A 21,979-nucleotide genomic window follows, 5' to 3' on the forward strand; every position below is an offset into this window, starting at 1 on the left:
CCATGGAGATTTGAGGAGAGAGCTGGGGATGCAAGAAGGTATAGCAAAGGAGGAGACTATCCAACTCCATCTCCTGTATTGTGTTCAGCTTTCCATATGGAGAGCCAGAGATTATACAGGTAGGGAGCTCTATAACCTCCCTTTAGAGCCCATCCAGGGTTGCTCTGTGCGGTATTAAGGAATGGTCCAGTTGAAGGAAAGATAGCTCCTACAGAATCTACACTGCCAGTGTGGTCACTGGCCTCTCATTCTTTGCTGAAGGGAGTCCCCTTTCCACATACAGAACCAGAGATGACTGAGGTTTGAGAAGGCTCAGCCTGCTAATCTACATCCCCCTCCCTGCTTTCTCTCACTAGAAAGACCATGCAGAAAAATCTCCCAGAATGCTCCTCTCCTCTGATGCCGCTCCTGTGTGCTTTTCTACTAAAAGGCAATCTGGCCATGAGGCTGTTTCTTCAATAATGCCAGCTACTCTCCCCCTCTTCCCTTGTAGGAAAAGCCTGTATTGAAACTAGATCACAAAACCCAACCCAGATTACTTCCAGGATCAAGGGAGTACCCGAATCCTAAGAAAATTGCAGTGACTGGCTCTTTTTTGAAACCAGTGGAAAAACCTGCCCTGTGACGAGCATGTGTCCAGTATGTTGTGTGGAGCCAAGACTATCCAGAAAATGAAAACTGCTTTAAAACGCCATGTAAATAAAGGAAAGGCAGCAATTGTAATGACTGAGAACAGGGGGCTAGCCCAAACCAGGGAGATGAGGTGAAGAAGGTTGCAAGGCTGGATGGAGAAAGGCTTTGGAAAATGGAACACTTTTGTATGGTATTGCGAATTTGCTCCTGTTAAATATGCAGAGCTAGAAGTTAAAATACCATTTATATTGGCACCTAACTTGTTGTGGCAATCTAATAGAGCACTGCAGCAATCTCTGAAATCTGCATCTGAAAACTTGGAAAAATGCCTTATACCAAATGGAAAGATAGAATAAAGCAACAAGTAAGAGAACAAGCCAATGCAAAGCACCTCTGGAAGGCCCTGGAAAAAGCCAATCAACTGCCATGTGCAATAGCCTGAAGAATTGGAAGATGAATTACAACAGAATGTTGACTAGTGGGAAGATATAACAATGAATGAGAGAGTAATGAGCTATTTAGCTGGTACACAAGTTTGGAATATGCTTCATCTATCTACATTTATGAAGTCAGTGGGAGCTTTGTCTGATAGGAACTGTAGGGTTTGGCCTGATCTGTATTACACTTTGTTGTCATCCTCTAGCAAATTTGTACAGCTTTAGATTCACTTTTTTTGTGTGTGTGCTGCACTAGAGCAATTGTCTAAACTTATTCATCATATTTTGTTTTTTCTACAGCCATGGTGCATAAATCTTTTTGTATTAATTAGACTCGGTGAAGGGGGTGGTATTTAGAGCTTCCTGGCTCCCTTCCTTGTACATCCATGTGGAGGGAAAAAGATGTGCCAAATTCTGTTGGAGCAAGTAATCACAATTGCACCATAGTAAACTCTTGGAATCAAGTACTATAGGGTCTGTCAAGTGGAGCAAGTAGCAGTGAAAGAAAGAGAGAAAAGGGAGATGAACCAAAGCAGAAAAACCTGTGGAAATCCTGTGTCCAGTCCATTCTCTGAGGGCCTGACGAACATGGGTCTTCAATACATGTCTTTTAGAGGACTGTCTTCATGGCTGCCTTCACTGATGTGACGACATGACAGATTTATTTTTATTGTAACTGTGACAACATGATCAGCTCACATGTTACCCTGTGCTTTTTACAGTTTCTGTTGTGTTCCTGTCGTCTGCACTGGAAGTTACCAGTGCTCTAAGAAGAATTAATGTGCAATAGTATTTATCCCATGGTGTCCAGATTGTTCCTAGGACATCCTCTGAGGCTAATGGTTGCTGACTCTCTTTTCTCGCCTTGCTTCTCATATCACATCAGCATGCGGTACTCACGTCATGTACTCTTGTCTCACTGTAGCAATTCTTCTGATCATATCAAGCTGACTTTGGTTCTGGTCCGGATTCTGATACCATGCTGAATAGTAAATCACTTAATGAATGGTCCCAAGGAAGTCAATGAGAGCACTTGTAGAGTAAAGTACCACCCAGCATGTGTAAGGGTATCAGAATCTGGCCCTTAAGCTTTATACCTAACACCCTAACACACTGGGAGTGCGGTCTCTTTTCTTGTGGAGTTGATGGTGGTAGCTCACTATATACTGATGCTGTGTCTGTGCCATGCAGGTGATTGGAGAATATGACTTTGGGGTAATAATAATCAAATGATGGAACAAGAATTGCAGTAGATACTCAGACAAACTTTCATTGACTTCAGTGGAAGTTTTCTTGAATGAGGACCCAGTTATCCTTTCATGGGTATTACTCCTTGCAGAGGTTCCCTTGAATTCTCCCTGCAGGGACAGGATCCATGCAGCCTCTTGAGAGCATGGCTGTCACAGAAGACTTTATACTAGGGCCTTGCTTGATGGCAGCTCCCTACCTGTCATAACCAGCGTCTGAAGGGAGAAGGGTTCCACACTGTGGAAAGGGAAGCAGCACAAATCACTGTGAACTCTGTGGCAGTAACTTACACTGTTTTGTCTCAGAAGCCAGCAAATACCTGCTGGCCCATCTACTCCCAACCCCACAGTGCTGGCTTAGTGGAAGGGAGATTAGGCTGTGAAGCTGGCTTTCCCTTCTCTCATTGTTCTCCCAGCCAATCTGCAGGCGTAGACTCCCCTCTACTTATGGAACTAAGAAGCTCATGATCTGGTCTGATATTTGTAAGTATGACATATTGCCATGCCTGCGTTTTGGCTTTACACAGATTCTTAGCCAAGCATGTTCTGACAGCTGAGAGAGAAGAAATTCATATTTTCTCTGCGATGTGTAGAAGAGTGCAGCTGAAGAAAGACATCAGTTTGCTGCTACAGTTGATTCTTGAAAGCAGTGTTTAGTCTCTGGAGAACTAGGTTTGAATCCTGTTGAGAAAGAAAGTAAGTTTGATCTTAGAGTCTAGTGGGCGTTTGCTACATTACAAAACCACTATGCAATAGGGGAGAAAAACTTTTGTGATTGGCAATGTGTTCCCAGGAGAACCCAAGATTGCAGTCTGCGGGCACATGTGTTGCAGATCGACATAGAGGTACATTCACAGAGTTCTGTGTGTCTAGTTCTGTTTATTGGAATATCTCTCTCTCACAAGTATGGAAAGTCATGGAGAAAACCAAAACAAGAAAGAGATTGATGTGGCTAAAATAAAACTTACTGTGCACTTAACATGTTACAAAGTATTACAGTGGAAATTCAACATTAATCCTGAAAATGACTGTCTAGACAAGTTTGACTGATTTATTTACCCCAATAAATATTAGACTATAGTGGCAAGATTTATTTTGACACAAATGACTCATCACTCTTTAGGAGTCCATTGTCAGAATGAAATGAAATAGTGTCTTATTACTTTGGGGATCTAATGCTAATAGAATATACAAAACTCTGGATTCTAACTTAGATGAGCCAAGAGAGAGACTTTGAAGCATTTTTGCCTAGGGAGGGGGGCGTAAATCTGTGATAGCATACATAGCTGTTCCGCTTCAGTTTTTACCCAGCATGTACAGTTGTTAATGATGTTGAAACACTTCCTGTATAATCCATGGGGCAAGGGACCCCAGAACTCTGCTGAACAGTCACTTACAGTATTTTCCCTCAATAAAGTTAAAAACGGTTCCAGCAGGATTTCCCAATATAGCTGGAAAGAATATAGACAGGTTTCCATTTGATGCTTATATTCAGTTTTAAAACATGTTCCCTAGTGAATGGGGGTGGTCTCCTGCATCATAGATCCCCACATGCTTGGGGCTGTTAGGTTCAAAATGCCTTAGGAGAACTGTACTGTTGCTATTTTAAATCCTTTCATCTAAGTATTTTTCAAAGAGTGAGTTTTTAATTAGCACTGTAGTAATTTTAATTGCTGGGGGGGGGGGGGGGGCTTTCAAAATGTGCATGCCACAGTCCATGAGATCACTGCTGCTTTTTCTCTCAAATTTCTGAGGAAGAGAGTGGCTAGAAACTCTGTGTGTGCTAGCTAAAGGAAGAGAGAGGGAAGGAGACAAAGACTTTGTATCAGAGGAAGACTGGAGATTGAGAGGGAAGCAAAGGATGAGCACCACAAAGAACTTTAGAAGTGCAGAATCCCAAAACACTTCCTACATGAACAGGGGTACAAACACCTGTGTCCTAGCCAAATTGAATAACTTAATTTTGCCTACCAAAAAAATTTCCTATATGGTCCAGTCCTCCTGTCATTCTTTCTCAGGCAAAATTCTGGAAAATTTGGCCCATAGTTTCCTGAGTGTTCCAAAGTATTTTGGTTAATCTATATACATTTTTATACTGCACTCCTGACAGTGCTATGTGAGTATCATCTCGGTTGCATACACCGCTACATTCATGGTGTTGAACTAATTTTGCATGCTTGTTATGGCATCTGTGTAATAAGTGTTGCCAAATTTGCACTGCCTACATATAGTAGAATATTCTGCACATGTGTTGTGCAGTTGGAGTCTGTGTGGTGAGGAGTTTCTCTTGAATTTCATGTGCACTGTGAAAGCACAGTAGTTCTGTTTTGCTTGTGGAAACTGTACTGGGACTTTGTGAGCACAGAGAAGTTTGTGTTGGCTGCGTTGGCTGCATCTTGTCAAATTTGTTTTTATTTCTTCCAGATTTGTGTGTTGTGGAATTAGAGGGGTTTTTAAGTGCAAAGATGGTGGTCTTCAACTTTCTGAACTGGATAATTTCTTTCTTATAAATTTAACCAATTTATTTTAATTTCAAAGATGAATAATGAAGCAGATTTCTTATGTAACAGAGCTAAGTGCCTGGCCAGGTTATATGCAGTGATGTTCCAGGATATAATACAGTGGTCCCCAAACTTTTTAACTTGCACTCCCTCTTACCCTGTCTATGCCCCTTCCCCCCAGTGTGGTTGGGGGCAGGGCTGGACTGGGAGCCAGGGGCTGAGGATGGGGCTGCAGCTGGGGCGGGCCTGTGGCTAGGAGTAGAGTTGGGAACAGAGCCACAGCCTGGCCGTGGTTGGGGCCTGAGGCTGGGGCGGGGCTGGAGCCAGGGGCCGAGGCTGGGACTTCACCTGGTGGCAGGGCCAGAAGTGGAGCCATGGCAGGGAACTGGGGCTGGAGCAGAGCTGGTGGTGGAGCAGGGCTGTGTGGTGCTTCCTCCCCGCCCCCAAATGTTCCTCCGCACCCCACAGTTTGGGGTCCACTGATATAATGTATCCAGTGGGTTGTATTCAGGATGCATTTGTGGAAATTTGAATCTTGGTCATCTTGTTAGGAACTTTGTGTTTCATTGGTTTTGTAAAGCACAATAGCCTCATTTCAGAAAGGCACATGTTTTAGGCTATCCTGAACAGGGAGGTTTTCCTGAGTCAAGACTGATGCGCTCTTATGCTTCTGTGAGGAAAATCCAGTTGTGTCTATCTTCCCCCTCCCCCCCCTAAACTGTATAGTTGGAGAGGTCCCCATAGCATCGGAATTAGTGTGATTCAGCTGCACCCGTTAGCCCCATGACAACCCCTTCCCTGAGCCACAAATCACCCTGGTGTGCTGGGTGACAGGGAGCTGAGGCAGAGCCCAACTCCTCCATCTGCACTGCAGGTGTGGTGAGCATTTGTCGCCCCACACTCATCACATATGTACACATTCCTATGCAGGTCTCTCTTTGCAGCTCCCCACAATCACACTTGAGTCTCTCTTTGGATTTGCTGCGCTGAGGATTTTCCACGATCCCCTAGTGACAGGTGAATTTCTCTATTGGTGAGGCTAATACTCATTTCATTAATTTGGGTTGAGTGCAGAGAGGGGAAGTACTGAAACATTGCACCTGAGCTGTGGCTCACAACCCCACCACCTCACCCTCTCCTACGGTATATTTTGGCCTGGGCTGCTTTTCACTTCATGACTGCAAACACTGCTTCCAAAGCTGTACTTCCTGGAGAAGCATCATAGTACAGGCTAGCAATTGGTTGATTAGTTGTAATACTTCGTTACACGTTTCCAAAAACTTGGTTTGAGGGACCCACCTTCCTCTGAAATAATTTGGCCCACATTTGGTTGACAGGCAAATAGTAATGGTGATCTTGCCACACATTCCTCTGAGCATATCAAAGCACTTTAAAAACATTAATTAAGCACCATAACATCGGTACAAAATGGGTAAATAATTACAGTAGATGATGTGTTGTCTGGTTCTCTTTCTTGGAATCTACTCTCAGTTCTGCTTTGCATGTCTTGCACCTTAACTTTCCTCCCACTTTTAATATCTCCAATGACCTAAGTTATGTCCACACTTCAATCAGGAGGTGAGACTTCAGCATGCGTAGCCATACCCAAACTAGCCTTGATCCGCCTAACTCAGAGGTTGGCAAACTATGGCCCGTGGGCCGCATCTGGCCTGTGGGACCCTCCTGCCCGGCCCTTGAGCTCCTGGCTGGGGAGACTAGCCCCCGGCCCCCCACAGCCTCGCTGTGCTGCCAGCGTTCTCAGTGGTGGGGCTGCGAGTTCCTGCCGGGCAGCACACCTGTGAGAGCTGCCAGGGATGTAGTGTATTAAATTGCTTCCTGTAGGAATGTGCTACTTACGGAGCACCAGGACTGGCAGCAGTTAAGTACTACACGGCAAGTAGCACATTCCTATGGGGAGCAATTAATACACTACAGGCCTAGTGTATTCCCCACCTCCTTACCATGTCGCTCAGAGCAGCAGGCCTGGCAGCTGTAAGTAGCATATTACTACGGGGAGCAATTTAATAAACTAGACCACCCCTCCATACAGTTTCAGAACCCGAATGTGGCCCTCAAGCCAAAAAGTTGACCCATGCCTGGCCTAACTCAAGTAGTAATAGCGGAGAAGTCGTGACAACACAGGCCTTGCCTGCCCAGGACCCTGGGTACATACTGCTCTGTATGTGCCCAGGACCCTGGGTACATATTGTTACTCAGACTAGCTTGGGTATATCTACACATGCTGCACTCATACCTCCAGATTGCAGGATAAACATATCCTTATTCGAAGCTCCATAAGGCTCTCAAATGTTCTTCCTGTGTGGGTTAACTGCAGTATTGTCAAGCGCATGCATTTAAAAATCATGAGTCAGGCCCCAAACAATTGTAAGTGGCTTAAAAAATCATGAGATTTTTTTTTTTTAAAGATTTTTGGGATGCTAATTTTGGAGCCGTTAGGTTTTAGTTGGGTCACGATTTCAAGCTTTTCTCTGCAACCACCAGGGCTAGAAACATATGTCTTTTTTTAAAAGAAAGCTGAGCCTCTCACCTAATCATAGGCCCCCAGGAGATGGGACTTCGAGAATAATTCCAAATATCACAAGATTTGTTATAAACTCATGAGTTGATGACAGTGTAATTGCGAAATATAAGGCATATTACTTTCAATAAAAGACAAAACAAAGCTACAAAATTTGGATCCAGATTTTTGTTGGGGTTTCACACCTCCCCCAAAGTTCACGGTTCAGATCCACCTCAAGTTTCAGTAGTTCCAGAAGGAAAGAGCTAGAGTTTTGTATACTGTATGTTATATGAGAGAACTACAACAAACATTTCTCCTGCCATTCATTCATATTCTGAGTAGCTCTTCAGTTACACCTGGGGGGAGATGGGGTGGAATAGTCATGAATTCTCTCTTGCAGCTTTTGGTGAGATCACAAGTTTCTAGAGGGTGAGGGTGTGAAAGGAAGAACTAATCCTTTAGCTGGCACAGTCTACTCAGGAGCAACTGGATTCAGGGTTGTTCTTCTCAGGCCAAAAAAAAAAAAAAAAAAAGAATTTTTTCCCCCAATTATTTTTTCATCCTTTCTTGCATTTAAGGGATAGTATTCTTAGACTGATCTTTCCCTCCTCATTTTCTCCTGCTGTTTGTGTTTCTGACAGCTACCAATTTGACTGCCAGCAGTTAAAGCCAACAAATAAGAGGTATAAAAGTAGATAGCATATGAAAACACATTTAGACTTCTTGTATAGTGTGTGCTTTCCAAATTTCATGCTCTTCAAAAAAAATTTAATATCATGGTTGAATGCTCTGTTCATTCACAGACCATGGGCTATGACAGTACAAGTTTTTATATGCTGCCCAGTCAACAGAGCACATGAGGGAAGGACAATTATTTCCAAACCTGCCATAGAAAATAGATAATTTCATAAGTTCCTTTAGGATGAAAAGGCTGTCTGCCAATTGAACAGCTCTTAAATCCTCAAAATAGGGCTCAAATGGGAATTAAGGGATGCATAAAGTGTGTACTGGCCCACAGCATAGGGGTGAATTTCCCCTTTAGTGCGTGTATATCATACAATTTTTTGTATCTATATGCTGGCTATACTTCTTTCCAATAAAAACATTTAAAAGCAAGCCCTTGATCCTGCAGCACCGTATGCACTGGAGTAATCCTTTTGTTGTGTGTAGCCATATTGCAGTCCATGGGACTACATGCATAAGTAAAAATTACTTGTATAAGGAAGCCTCTTAAGAAATGGGCCTCCTGTCATTTGTGGGCACCTTAAATAAACTGACTGGCTCAAGGTTACAGCTGGAGCTGATCTACAAATTTTCGACAAGACATTTTCAATTTCTTTATTATATTGTCAGAATGAAACACTTTTGCTTTGTTGAAATGAAATACATTTAGAATGTTTAATGAAATGAAAAATTCTGAGATTTTGACTTTGTCTTCATTCAGGAGGAAACATTTTGCACTCTCATTTTCCCACATGATGGAAATTCTGTGTTTTGACCAACTCTAGTTATAGTTTCTACTGCATACTGACATTAGCCTTGAATGTCCTATCCTGGATATCTGTCCATCTAGTTTGCTAACTCAAAAGGCTCTTCTGTCCTTCTCTCCAATGTCTAATGCTTGTATATCTCACATGTGCACTTGCCTTCCCTCCCTCCACCCTCAGTATTCCTTAGAATGTCTTCATTCTTCCTTTGTTATGAATTTGAGGAGAAAAATTGTTACCAGTATGAATAACATTCTCCTGCCAAAAGAAACATTTTCTTTAAGGTTGATTTTAAAATAATGGCAATGAATCTAAGGTATTCTTTTAGTGCTTAAATTGGTAATATACTAGAATGTCATTTTAAATTCCGAGACCTCATGAATAGTCCATTGTTTTAGTTGGGATGGTGGGGGATTAGTTTCCGAGAGATTATATCCCTGCTGCTCACATGAGCTCATTCCTTTTGCAAAAAGGGCCACCTTTGGAATGTTGGGTTATTGTGGGCATTGCCCTATGTTATGAGGCTAGGCTGCTTTTGATGGGCAACTCAACCCCTTGAGGTTTCAGTCTCTCTCATAGTGGAGTTACTCCAACTCTCACCAGTGTAAAAGGAGAATCAGGTCTCTGGTGCCCATATTAACTGGGATCTCCTTTATGTGGTACACTGACTGCATTAGCATGGCAACCCAGGTTCTGTTCTGCCTTTTGCTCAATGCAATCCCATTGAAGCCAATAGGTCTGCATGGAATAAAAAATCAGTGCAGAATTTGGATCTGTAAATTTTAATAAATTTCACAAAAGATATATTTAAACAAACAAACAATAACCAAGCTTTCTGAGTCATGAAACAGTGTACAAGCCTGTGGGTGAGATTTGAGTGGTTTTGCTGCAGAGTTGTGTGAAGCTCAAATATAGTCATTGGAGGGATTTTTGTTCATGTGTGTGGGGTTCAAGTAGTTCTGACATCCAGTCCAAACTCTGAGCAGCAAATGTCAATGAAGTTACTAAGACGCAGAGAAAGATCTAAATGGGCCTGATTCTCTCTCACTTACGCTAAGGCCCCTCTCTAGTGCACTGGCTGCAAAAAGGGGCATTTAAGTGAATGTAAATACAATCACAGTTGTGGAGAATAAATTATTGAAATCATAAAGTAGTTGTAAAAATTCTGAAAGCCTCACACCCACTGAGATGATGCAACTTCTCCAGTCAGTCATGACACCCTTCTACAGGTAGAGTGACCAGATAGTAAGTGTGAAAAATCAGGGTGTGGGACTGTCCCTATAAAATCAGGACATCCCTGTCACCCTATCCACAATAACAGCATGAGATGCATTTAAACTAGTTACTGTCTCCACAACACAGTTTGTCTCCAGGAAGGGCTGAGTTCCCAAAGCAGTTATACACAAACTCCTTAGGATTATACAGGATATGCACCCTTTCTTTGGAACAAGTGTAAGACACATTTTTCGCAACTGAACAAAACAGACATGAGTCTGTGTTTTATTCAATGCTTGGGTTTTCTCTCCCCCCTCCCCCCCCACCCCCCGGCCTGAGATGCAGAAGTAGAGACCTATCTGGTATGGACACTAAGGAGGTTTATTTGGGGCAGGGGGGAAACCGATAGTTAGTCAACAAAGGGAAAACATAAAGAGGATTTAGCAGCTTAAAAGAGCAAAATGAGAGATTTCATCTGAAAGTATTCTTTCTCCAGAAAGACACAGAGGCATCAAAGAGAGAGACTGGGCCTGGGCGACTGGGAGGATAACGTGGTTACTAACAGGATTTCAAAGGGGCAGATAAATTTGGCTTTAACCAACTTGATATGAGTGTGTGGGATGAGAAATCAGTTAGAAACGTGAAAGTGACTAGAGTGGGAGGAGTCAGAGTGATCATGGAGATAATGCTGTGACTGGATAAGAGATGAGAGGTTGTGCTCAAGAGATAAGGTGTAAATGGAGAAGAGAACTAGGGACAGAACTCGGAGGGACCCAACTGAGGGGGAAAAGGAATCTTTAATGGGAAGGGAAATTGAAATATCTTCTGAAGTGGCTGGAGAGTGAGGAAGAGAACCAAGAAAGCACTAAAGCCAGGAAAGACCAAGGCAAAGAGAGAACAGCTGTGTCACAGACAGCAGATAGCAAAGGAGACAGAAGAGCACCTTAGGTTAAGATGGGACTACAGGGTTTCCAGGTAGGATCAAAGGAGATTAAGTGAAAGAGGGGAAAGCAGACAGCAAGGGAAGGTTGGAGATGGAGACAAGTGGAGTCAAGAGGTTTTCTTTTCTGGGAAGCTGGAGTGTTTTTGAAAGCTATAGAAAGGAGCCAGGTCAGCGAAGATGACCATGCAGGAAGAGCTCCACTAATAGTTAATGCACCACTAAAGGATTTATTAGGCATGCTGGAAATGAAGTACAGCTAGTTTTGTGCTACTCACTTCAAAAAAACAAACTTGTGGCCTCTCGTTGGAGGGTCATGTTATGCCTGAGAAGTGAGCCTGCTCATACGCTACATTTGAGAGGCAGGAAACAATGGACAGCATATGGCGAACGTTATACTGCACTGGCAAGTCGCACTGTGTGATATTCGCTGAGCTTTCCAGCTCCATTTGTCATGTTTAATATGTTGGTGCAACAACTATAAATATGTGATTGCTACATAAGTATTATTAGTCATTTTAATATAAGGCTGAAAATATATAAGCACAATACATCTTTTAATGCAGCCTGAGGGATCCTTTACTGTGGAAGCTGAGGTGAATTTTAGTGCTGTTACAGAGGTCAGACTGACAGCCTTACAGTGAGTAAAGTGTTTTAGATACTCTGAAGGACAGGTGACTGCAGTGTGTGTCTTGACACTGCTCTCACCCGTCTGCTTCAACCCTGACTTGGAGAGACCAGCTGTAAGATTTAGTGCTTCATTGCTTTACTGAGATTATGAACAAAAGTGCACGTTAGTGCTTACTGTTTATATTGGGTTTAGAGGGAATAAGGAATGTAGAACACTCTTCCTCCCCCACCCCCAACCCCCCAAAAGGAACTGGAAAGGGAAACAGTTCCAGTGGAAATTCCAGTTTCAGGTAGGTCAGTGTAGATGGTTACAACTCTTGGTCACTACATAGCTGCACTGGTTTTCAACCTGATAACCTAGAGGTGAGAGGCTCTCTATTCCCTTATTAACCTCCCGACTTATCAGCCTTACTGCAGGGTGATAGGACATCCCATACTCACATTGGTACCGATATGGCATTGCATGATTTGCCTTCTCTGGACTAAGAAACATTTGAACATAGAAACCCTGCCTTCAATAGATTAGCCCAAGTTGAGAAGTTATGGCTTGACACCCAGCTGCCCCAAAGTTCAGCAGTGTGCTTGAGATCATCTGTAAAGTTAGCCTTACATTAAAGAGAGGGAAATGGACCATTCTGGAGTGAGTATATTGGCTACCAGCAGAAAATTTGGCCTGATGACTTAAATGTGTTAAGTTGTTATAACCTGGATATTCTACTGTAAGAATCTGATAATCTGATAACTAGAGTTCTGTCCTTAAAGCCTCTCAGTAGTGGCTTATCTTTAATTCTCCTTCCACGTATTATTCCGCAGTTTAAACCAGACAATCAGTTGCAAATTCATATTACCTGAAAGAGCTGCCGAAAGAGCAGTGCAGGCTTTATATATAAACGATGAAATGGTTAAATCTTATGAACCCAGTTTGAATTCATTCAGGAACTGCATAGTGAATACTCTACTGCTTATTCCTATGTGTCCAAGGTTGAAAGTGGTTCTCAGCAAATGGATCTCTTAGAATACAATGGTCCACTTTCTTTCTATTTGTATTTTTCATTGAATCACAGGAACATCCTTTGTACCATTACTGAATTCATATCATAGCACTCGAGTTTTCACTAATTTGACTCAGAATTATTATCATATTAATGAGTAATATAGTCTAGCAATTCAAATTGTAATACAGAACTACAGAAAACTCTAAATATGATAAAAGGTTCATATCTTATCAGGACAGGCACGCTTTTCCCACATTTTGGCCGATTTCCAGTAGTACCTCTGAGCTGACTTGCTGGAAACCCAGTATAAATGGGAGAAATAATCTTTTGAAATTTTTCTTTTTTGGCAAAATTCCTGTTTTCTGCTTGTTTTATTGTTTCTGGTGATGCTGTGAGTGAAAACTTTTCCCCCATCAGACAACTTTTAAAATAAAAAACATTTTGAACCACTAATTCCACTAATCAAACTAAAGTCAGATTTATTCTGCATTATGTTACTTTCCATGTTAACTATAAATAATTTGTTTGTATGGTTTGTGATATGACAGCAGTTGATTTGCTTTGACTTTTAAATTAATCATTCTGCAGCACACAGTGTCAAAATTATTAAAAATTTCCAATGTGACATGTTTGTTTTACTAATCATTAATAGGTATTAATGTCTTAGATTCAAATACTTTAAATGCTGATTACTCTAGAATGCTTGGTTTTAAAGTCGCAAGAGTCCAGATCCTCAAAGGTATTTAGGGTACCTATTGCTCATTGGTTTCAAACCATTGGGGAGCTGAGCCAAAGCCACTTGGGCGCTGTCACAAATAAACTACATTTCTACACATTGTAGCAGATCCTCAGCTGGTGTAAATTGGCACAGCTTCACTGAATTCAGTGGTGGATGGTTATTTACACCAGCTGAGGATCTGGCCCCTAATATGATAGGTACAACAGGGGTTCACGTATGCACAATTGATAATGTGATGTTTACACATAACTGTGACATGTAATGCAAGTTTTATGTCTTGAATTTTATAATCATTACAGAGACAAAAGTATCGTTGTCAGCAAAATGTCACTATATTTAGTTAATGGAGAAAAACCCTCACATTAAGGGTTTACATATACTGGGACAAATTCAAAAGTCCTTAATCAGGCAAAGTTTTGCCTGACTTACATCTCCAGGATTTGATCCTTTGTAATTAAAACATAAAGATTCTATATCTGAAACTGACACCTGCAAAGGAAGAGCTGTGAATTTGCTTATTATCCGCCCAAAGTATTTTATCTTTGTTTAGCCAGAAGAAATAACTTAACAAAGCCCACTGAAGTATAAAGGGATATTTTTTTTTAATGTTACTCTGTTTTTTATGAATAGATACCAAAGGGGGAAAAAAAAGCAATCTTGGATTTTTCTTGAGAGAGAGAGAGAGAGAAAAACATGCAACTTGAAGCCTAGTGCCTGAAATGCTTGGAAGACATTATGATTAATTTTATACTTGGGTTTCCAGATGTTGGATTGTATCCCAACTTTTAAGGATTTCTAATGTTTAACAGGATATGTGCTGAGTATAGCATTTAACAGAGTTTTCTTTCATAAACCTAGGATCTAGGAGAAAAGGAGAATTCAGGAAAATATTGCAGACTGAGAGCTGAACCTACAGTTCTTCCAGAAAAAATAGGATGAGCAAAACTGGATTGGTGCCTTATTTGTTTAGAAAGACTATGGATAGAGACACAGTCCCTCATTTGAGCTGTTTGTGCACTGTCCTTTTGGTGCTCATTTGGAGTGGCATCTCACATGCTCAGAAGGATTGTACAGGAGTGGAGTGCCAGCAACTGGAGAACTGTATTGAAGAGGTGCTTGAGCCTGGTGAATGCTGTGCCTCTTGCTTGCAACATGGTTGTACTTGTGAAGGCTACCAGTACTATGACTGTGTCAACGTGGGATTTATGAATGGCAAAGTACCTGAAGGGCAATCTTATTTTGTGGACTTTGGAAGCACTGAATGCTCGTGTCCCAAGGGAGGGGGCAAGATCAGCTGCCAGTTTATGCTTTGCCCTGAGTTGCCCCCAAACTGTATTGATGCTGTACTACCAGCTGATGGCTGCTCTCAGTGTGGAAGAATAGGCTGCCTCCATGAAGGTCAGAAGTATGTAGCAGGCCATACGTTCCATATTCCTCCATGCAAGGTTTGCCATTGCCCAAATTCTGGAGGTGAACTCATGTGCTACCAGCTCCCAGACTGTGGTGCATCCACATTAAATCCTCAGAGCCCAACGGATACCGAAGAGAATGAACCGGAGAGGCACTATGATGATCCATACAGCTATGACCAAGAGGCACCCGAAGGAGACGCCACTCAGGTGGAACCTCCGACAAAACACAGGAACTCTGCAGCCCATACAGAAGAAGACAGCATTGGCCAAGAACAGAGGGAGGATTATGAGTACCGCACAATCAGCGTTACTTCCCCACCATTGACTCAACCTGTTACACATGCTGAAGAAGCTGCTGTAGCAGTCAACACACACACTCCTATTCCCCACCCTGAACTTAACAGTGCAACGGAACAAGAAGAGGAGAAGAGAGATCCAAGCACCACAATGGCACCCACAGTGCAGGTTCTGAGTGACAAAGTAACTGTGACTAGCAGTGCTCCTGAGGAGCAAACAACTGCTACGACAGAGATGCCCACACAAGCTGTAGAATCAGAGAGAAAATCAAAGGGGAAACAAGGGGAGAGAGGGAGACATGAACAAGAAGGATATGCTCGCCCTAAACCAAGAAAACACATGAGAAAAGATTATAAAGAGCAGGGGGGCGGTATATCTCCAGCTCTGAAAGAGACAAATGTAACCGTGTCACATGGTCACAGACCTTCCCATGAAAAGCATGGAGGAAATACTTTCCCCAAGGTCAAATTTAGTCCCACAACATCCCTTCCCATTGCTCTGAAAGAAGACAGTAGTCAGGCATCCCAAAAGCAGTCCCAGACGCTTTATCGTTACCAACCTGAAGAAGATGGAGACCCCAATTCTATTCATGCTGCTTCCAGGTTACCAGAAGGTAAGGCCTCCTTTTTTTCTTTCTTTCTTTCTTTTTTTTTTTTTTTTAATTTACAGCATAGATGTTTTGTTGAGAATATTGAGTCATCATATAAAAATGGCCCAGAAATATTGTTCTCTCCTTCTCACTAATACATATGTGCATGAAATCAAATAAATCTCCAGTCTTCTTTTGTCTTTCTAAAAGAAGCAAGGATTGTTACCTGTTTAATTTGGCAAAATAGGTAGACTTCTACTGTTGTTTGCCTTACTTTGATTTCAGAGACTGGACAATGGTTTTCTCTGGTGTTTCAACTGTATTTCAGATTAGGCATCGTTCATATACAACCCTTTCCCTTACTCCACTCATTACTGATGTTGAAATGACTTACTATGAAGAGAAGGAATCAGACATAGCTGGCTATTTGCCTGATTTAATTATCCACCTAAACAAAATCTTAGCTTTGACCATATTGATAAAAATCAATTGTTCTAGTATTCCTTCAAGATAAAGCAGGTATTAATACAAAGAAGTATTTACAGTAGTTGCTGCATGTGATGCTAATTTTTTAAATGATATCTAAACCTATTAATGCAAGAACTTCATAAATACGCCAGAATATATTGCCATGGAAGGAAGTAGTAGGAAGCTAAAGAAATACTGCATCTTTCTTGTCGTTTTTGGTCTAGAAGTTTTATGATGGTTTTTGATCAGGCCTGGCAAGAGCACGTATTTCCTCTTTGCCTCTGGGTTCCTTTTGACATCTGTAGTAAACGTTGATTATAAGCTTTATGCAGTGCTCATTACAGTAATGAATGCGGACTCCACTGCTGCAAATCAGTATGAATGCAGCTCACATTTCTGATTCATTTTTCATCAAATCAGATGTAGCATTTTTTTTCATGATGTGGCACCAAATATTCTCATAATGGTTTTTAATGTTCTATTTCTTTGTTTCTTGTAAAATATCTATAGTACAGGTAGAGAATGCTCATTAATCTGGGCCATAGTTTTCAAAGAATCATAGAATATTAAGGCTGGAAGGGACCTCAAGAGATCATCTAGTCCAACCCCCTGCTCAAAGCAGGACCAATCCCCAGACAGATTTTTGCCCCAGATTCCTAAATGGTCCCCTCAAAGATTGAACTCACAACCCTGGGTTTAGCAGGCCAATGCTCAAACCACTGAGCTATCCCTCCCCCCACTTCTTCATTGTCATCCAGGTAACATGCTGAACCACCTCTTCCCACTCTGATAAGAGGGAAACTGAGATCAGATCTAGATCCTGGGTTGAAACGGACATTATGGCACCTGTCCAAAATAAACTATATACACGATATTTGAATGGGCACAGTAGCCTCTCCCTTTCCTGCCAATCTGAGAACCCAAGTACTTGCATTTTTCCTTTGTTTTTATTGCAAATGCTGATTTAATTGACTTAATCAGAGTGGGACCTTGTGTTTTCAAACTTAGAATAATATCCTGAACAACAGCAGTAGGCCAAAGGTCTTGTGCTATATAAAAATCTGTACATTGGCACCACAGATAAACACTTAAAGTGGCTAAGTAAACATAACACCTACAGCAGTGAATGCTTAGTACATAGCAGCAGAGTAGTATGCAAATTTTTAAAGGCACATCATTAACTTCTGACTTTAAAAAGTGATTTTGAAAGTCATTTCAGGTGCTGGGCCCACCTCCTAGTGCTCTGGATTTACAATCTCATTGTCTTTTTATTTTCTTTTTAAAATTTTTCTGAAAGATCAGAACCCACATGGGAATCTAGCTGTGACCCTCTGGGGGAAGCTTGAAACTGCCTGTACAGGATGTACTGGCCACTGTGCAAATTAAAGATTGGGAAAGTAGAGCACAAAGTGGAGAAAGAAAAAGCATTAATTATTTGTTAGTTTGGGATGAACTGTATAAGTCACTCCCAGCCAATGTAGCTATCCAAAAATTCATGCCAGTAAAACTGACACACCACCCTACACTATTATGTATTCTTTTGGTAATGTTCATCAGTATAATATGTTTTTTTTCCTTGTTCCTCTCTGTCTTCTTGCCAACACATCTCAGACTTTATGGGTCTGAATCTCTCTAATGTTTTTCCACCGTGTGTAGCCAGGTACATCTGTGTAAAGTGGAGTAACACACTATCTAATCTCAATGGTAGCCTCTTTGAACAGGTGTAAATGATCATACAAGGTGCAAGGCCATAAGAAATCAGACCCTACTGTTAAAAGATTTCTGATAATAAACAAGGGGCATAAACCCAACTCCCTTTCTGTGCCCAGCTACAGGATCTAGGTTTAAAACCCAGCCACTGCATTTCTTCCATCTCACTCAAAGGAGTTGTAATGGATTGGTGACTTTAGTATTAGGGTTATGCATTATCCTTGGATTTGAATACAAATGCTCCATTTTTATGGTCCTGACTGAACATTGGAGCAATTTGGCATTTTGTACCTGCTACAAATCCTTTCTGAAGAAAACCTGAATGTGAATCCTAGTAATAAAACTTCATCTATTATCAAAGTTACTTGTAGCCTAAGGCCAATTGTTCTCGCAGGCTCAAACTAAAACTTCAGCAGCGAGTCTTGCTCCCCCACAAAGTGATGTTTCGCCAACCCCAGGCTCTGCCTTCAATCTTTCAAAGTCCCCTGGAGAACCAAGAGTCTTACAAATTTAGGTTTGAACCTCTCCACAACCTTCCATAAAGAGTCTTGTGGTCTCTCCCACCAGAACATCATTATCTTTTCATCCTTGTTGCTGTCTTGAGAGAAGTCTCAATGCGCGTGCACACACACATACATACACGTACGTACATATGTATGTATCTGATACCATAGCTGTGTGGTTGTTAGCTGCCTGTGAAGGGGCTGACCATAACTCTCAGGAGGCCAGTATGGCTAACTTCTTCCTCAGGTGATTTTATTTAAACACGTTTCAATAGAATTGGCTGAATTTGAAGCCTGGATGTGGCTGATGGGGGAAACAGTTAATTTGCATGACATGGACAATATGGATATTATATCAACAGAGAATTTTCTAAGCAAAGTAAGGAACATCCTAGCAGGCCCTGAATATTCTGTTCAATGGGAAGGTGTATGGATATGTTCAGGTAACGCTTGGCCCTTAAATAAATTAGTATTCCTCTCAAGATTTTGAAGTAGAAATACGAAAACCAGGAGTCTTTGTTCACAACCCTTTTTGTTCAGATATAAATGATGCACTTTCATTGAGGTCAGCAGTGCTGAATTTGGCTCATGGAGTTGAAGCAGTTGCACAGACCCCATGTTTGTGTCAATAACCTAAGGATTTTCTTAAGACCAGTGTTAGGCAAGGCACAGAAGGCCCGCTGTTTCATGTTTCCCATGATACTAGGCGATAGGAACATATTTCTACAGACCTATTATAAAGCTGACACTATTCACAACTGAGGATGTCATTCGTCATGGTTAGGACCAATGTTATTGCCTGGGAACTGGGTTTTTTGTGGGTTTCTTTTGTTTCTGTTTTTTGTTTTAATTAAGATAGGTTGTGACTCATGAGTGTAGCAATGTGTTTTGAGTAATAAAATACATATGTCCTATATTTTTGGTGACTCTTGAGCTAGACTGGCAAAGAACTTAGCCAGAGCTTGAAAGAAAATTGAATTTTGCATGTGTATATAGAATGGAAACCTGAATTTGTTAGCTAGACTTGTAAATTAGTATAATCTGCCAGAACTGTCAGCTAATCTGTGCCTTTTCCCAGAAATCAAAATAAATTATGCTGACTGCACCAATCAGATAATCTTGTTTTGAAGGGTCAGTTTAAAAACTGGGAGACAGATTAGCTGATTCCAAATTAGCTGCCACTGAAATCCAGTGAATAAAGCAGTGCCACAAATACACTCACTTTTGCAGAGATTCTGATTCCCACATGGATTTTTATGGAACCTGAGCCCTATATGGATTTCTCAGGAATTTCTAAGCTTCCCATAGATAGGGCCAGATTCTCAGCTGGTGTAAATTGGCCTAGTTCCACTGAGGTGAGGATGTGGCCCATAGACTCTTGTGGAGTTTAGAAATCGCTGGATTTATTGACAGCAGAATGAGGACTGTCCTTCCATATCTCTTCCAGCAGATATGCAAACGTTTCACCAACACCACATCACAACTCTTTTCAGATATAATCCCTCCCCTACACCAGGTATACTTCCTCCTGGGCATTTCTACACCACATAGGGACTCTTCTGGAACATCTAACATCCCAATGGGACTCCTTTGAAATCCTTAGAATCAGCTTAGTTAAAGAACTTTTTAAGGAGGCTTTGTGTTCGTAGACCTAGTGGAGTTGAATCTGCTGGGCTGAAAGATTTTAAGATGGCTGTCTGCTTTATTTAGTACTGAAGAAATTTTGGTGAACCAGATTGAGATATGCTGATTAATACAGCTGAGTTTACCCACTCTTTTCATTTGGGAATTAGGTTAATTTATCCACTTCTTTTAACCACTGGTGGAGAATAAATGGTTTCATATGGCAGGAATGCCAATACTTTCCCTTGACTGTGCCACGGAAACTAAGGAAATTCCCAGATGATAAACTTGAAGGTCAAGTTAAAGTTTTTAAAATTTGTATTAACCACTTAGAGAATTTTTTAAAAGAAGCAATAGACCTAGAAAACGTAGAAAATGTATAGAATTTTTAACAAAAAAAAATTAAAAATATGGAAATATTGTTCAGGAAACACCAGATAAATTTAACCTTAGTCTGCCACCTACATAACGTAGAGTCATGTCTAGAACAAGTATTACAGATAGTTGACATCTTAAATGCCACATTTCTTAGTGTCTGGGAACATCTCAATTCTCTATATGGTTTACCTATGTATTTAAAGAAGTTGTGAACATTATTTCCAAAGTCCCAATCATTTTACACAGCAAGCTACACATAGTTCAAGATCTCCACCCATCATAGGGAGCCCAGATGAACCAAATAACAAAATACTGCAGTGACTTATAAATACCCATTGTCTAACATGGGCCGGGGGAAATCTTAAATTAGGAATGTGGGATGGAGACTGGATACCAGAGGCCTGAATTACGAATATTCTGAATATTTATTTATTCTGACACAAAGTTAGTGTAAAATCCTATCATTCTGATTTGGTAATATTTTATATCCACCTTGCACTGTGTAAATGATTACACAAGGTGAAGGTTAACAATGAATTGTACCTTGTATTAAGACTGTGGGATGGAAGTTGGTCGGACTTAGGTGTATATATGAATGTGTAGTATGTGTTTTTTTTCGAGTTTGTTCTTAACTAAAATTTCCCATCTTCACAATCTGCATGTTGTCTGGTTTCTACTTCAGTGTATTCAAAGGTGTTTTTTCCTTAAAGTTATTGATATGTAACTGTAATGTCAACTGATTTACTTTTTTTTCTCAGAATAATATTTATTTACTTACATCCCTGAGCCAGTGAAGGATACATTAAAAATAATTCTCATGCTTACAAGCAGGGCTTTGGAGCTGTGCTCCGGCTCCGCTCCAGCTCCAGGCAAAAACCTGTAGCTCCACTGCTCCGGAGCTGCTCTGGCTCCGGGCTCTGCTCCCAAGTCCTGATACAAATATATTCTTGGGGCTTTTTCCAAGAGCCCAGAAATTTAAAGGCGGCTTCACAGAAACAAATGTTTCTATCGGTTGCAGGACAGTGTGTGAAGATGATTAAAATAAGTCTTAAGAAGTTGAAAGCATTTGGTGATCTTTCTGTTCTTCCTGTTAACTGCCTCCAAATAACAGAATTCAGTGATGGCTGATTTCCTGATGCCTTTGGTTAAAATTTTGGCTTCACTACTTACATTTTTTAGGTCTCAGTTTGGTTTTATATGTAGTTTACTTTTCATATCCTGAATCACTGCAGCCTCAAATGTAATCTCAGTAAGTACTATTGGTGAAAATAATGTAGCCTATTTTGTAATTTGCTGGTCAGAAACACTCTGGTTTTGGTTTGATTCTTGTTCTTTTTTCACGCTTCAGTTGTTCGTCTTTCTTTTAGTCTGAAATTTTGGTTTTAGAACACAGTGTCCCTTCTCCATGATGAAGAGTATTTGGCCACAAGGTGGAAGTGCGTGGTCCTTGCTCTCTGTAGTTTCATAGTTGAGCCATTTTGTATCCTATTTCAAAAGCATTCCTGTCCTAATTGTCTGTGGTAAGACCACAATGATATCAATTGGCCTAAAGTACTAACTGTAGCATGCAGACAAACCAACTGCAAACAGATAATAATATAAGATATAACATTGCATTACATCTGTGATTTGTTAGCTGGCATCTTTTAGGAGA

At 41.0% G+C, this 21,979-nt stretch overlaps 1 protein-coding gene across 2 annotated transcripts in view; it reads left to right on the plus strand.

Moving 5' to 3' along the window:
• The window catches only part of FBLN2 (fibulin 2), a 185,095-nt gene that overhangs the window by 28,819 nt on the left and 134,297 nt on the right, over positions 1-21,979 (plus strand). For both annotated transcript variants that reach the window (XM_075073117.1, XM_075073116.1), the window contains exon 2: positions 14,204-15,667. In XM_075073117.1, coding sequence (XP_074929218.1) covers positions 14,281-15,667 — 1,387 coding nt within the window. In that variant the 5' untranslated portion in view covers positions 14,204-14,280. The remainder of the gene's footprint in view (positions 1-14,203; positions 15,668-21,979) is intronic.

The sequence above is a fragment of the Chelonoidis abingdonii genome, chromosome 17, assembly GCF_003597395.2.
Source record: "Chelonoidis abingdonii isolate Lonesome George chromosome 17, CheloAbing_2.0, whole genome shotgun sequence".
Taxonomy (NCBI): Eukaryota; Metazoa; Chordata; order Testudines; family Testudinidae; genus Chelonoidis; species Chelonoidis abingdonii.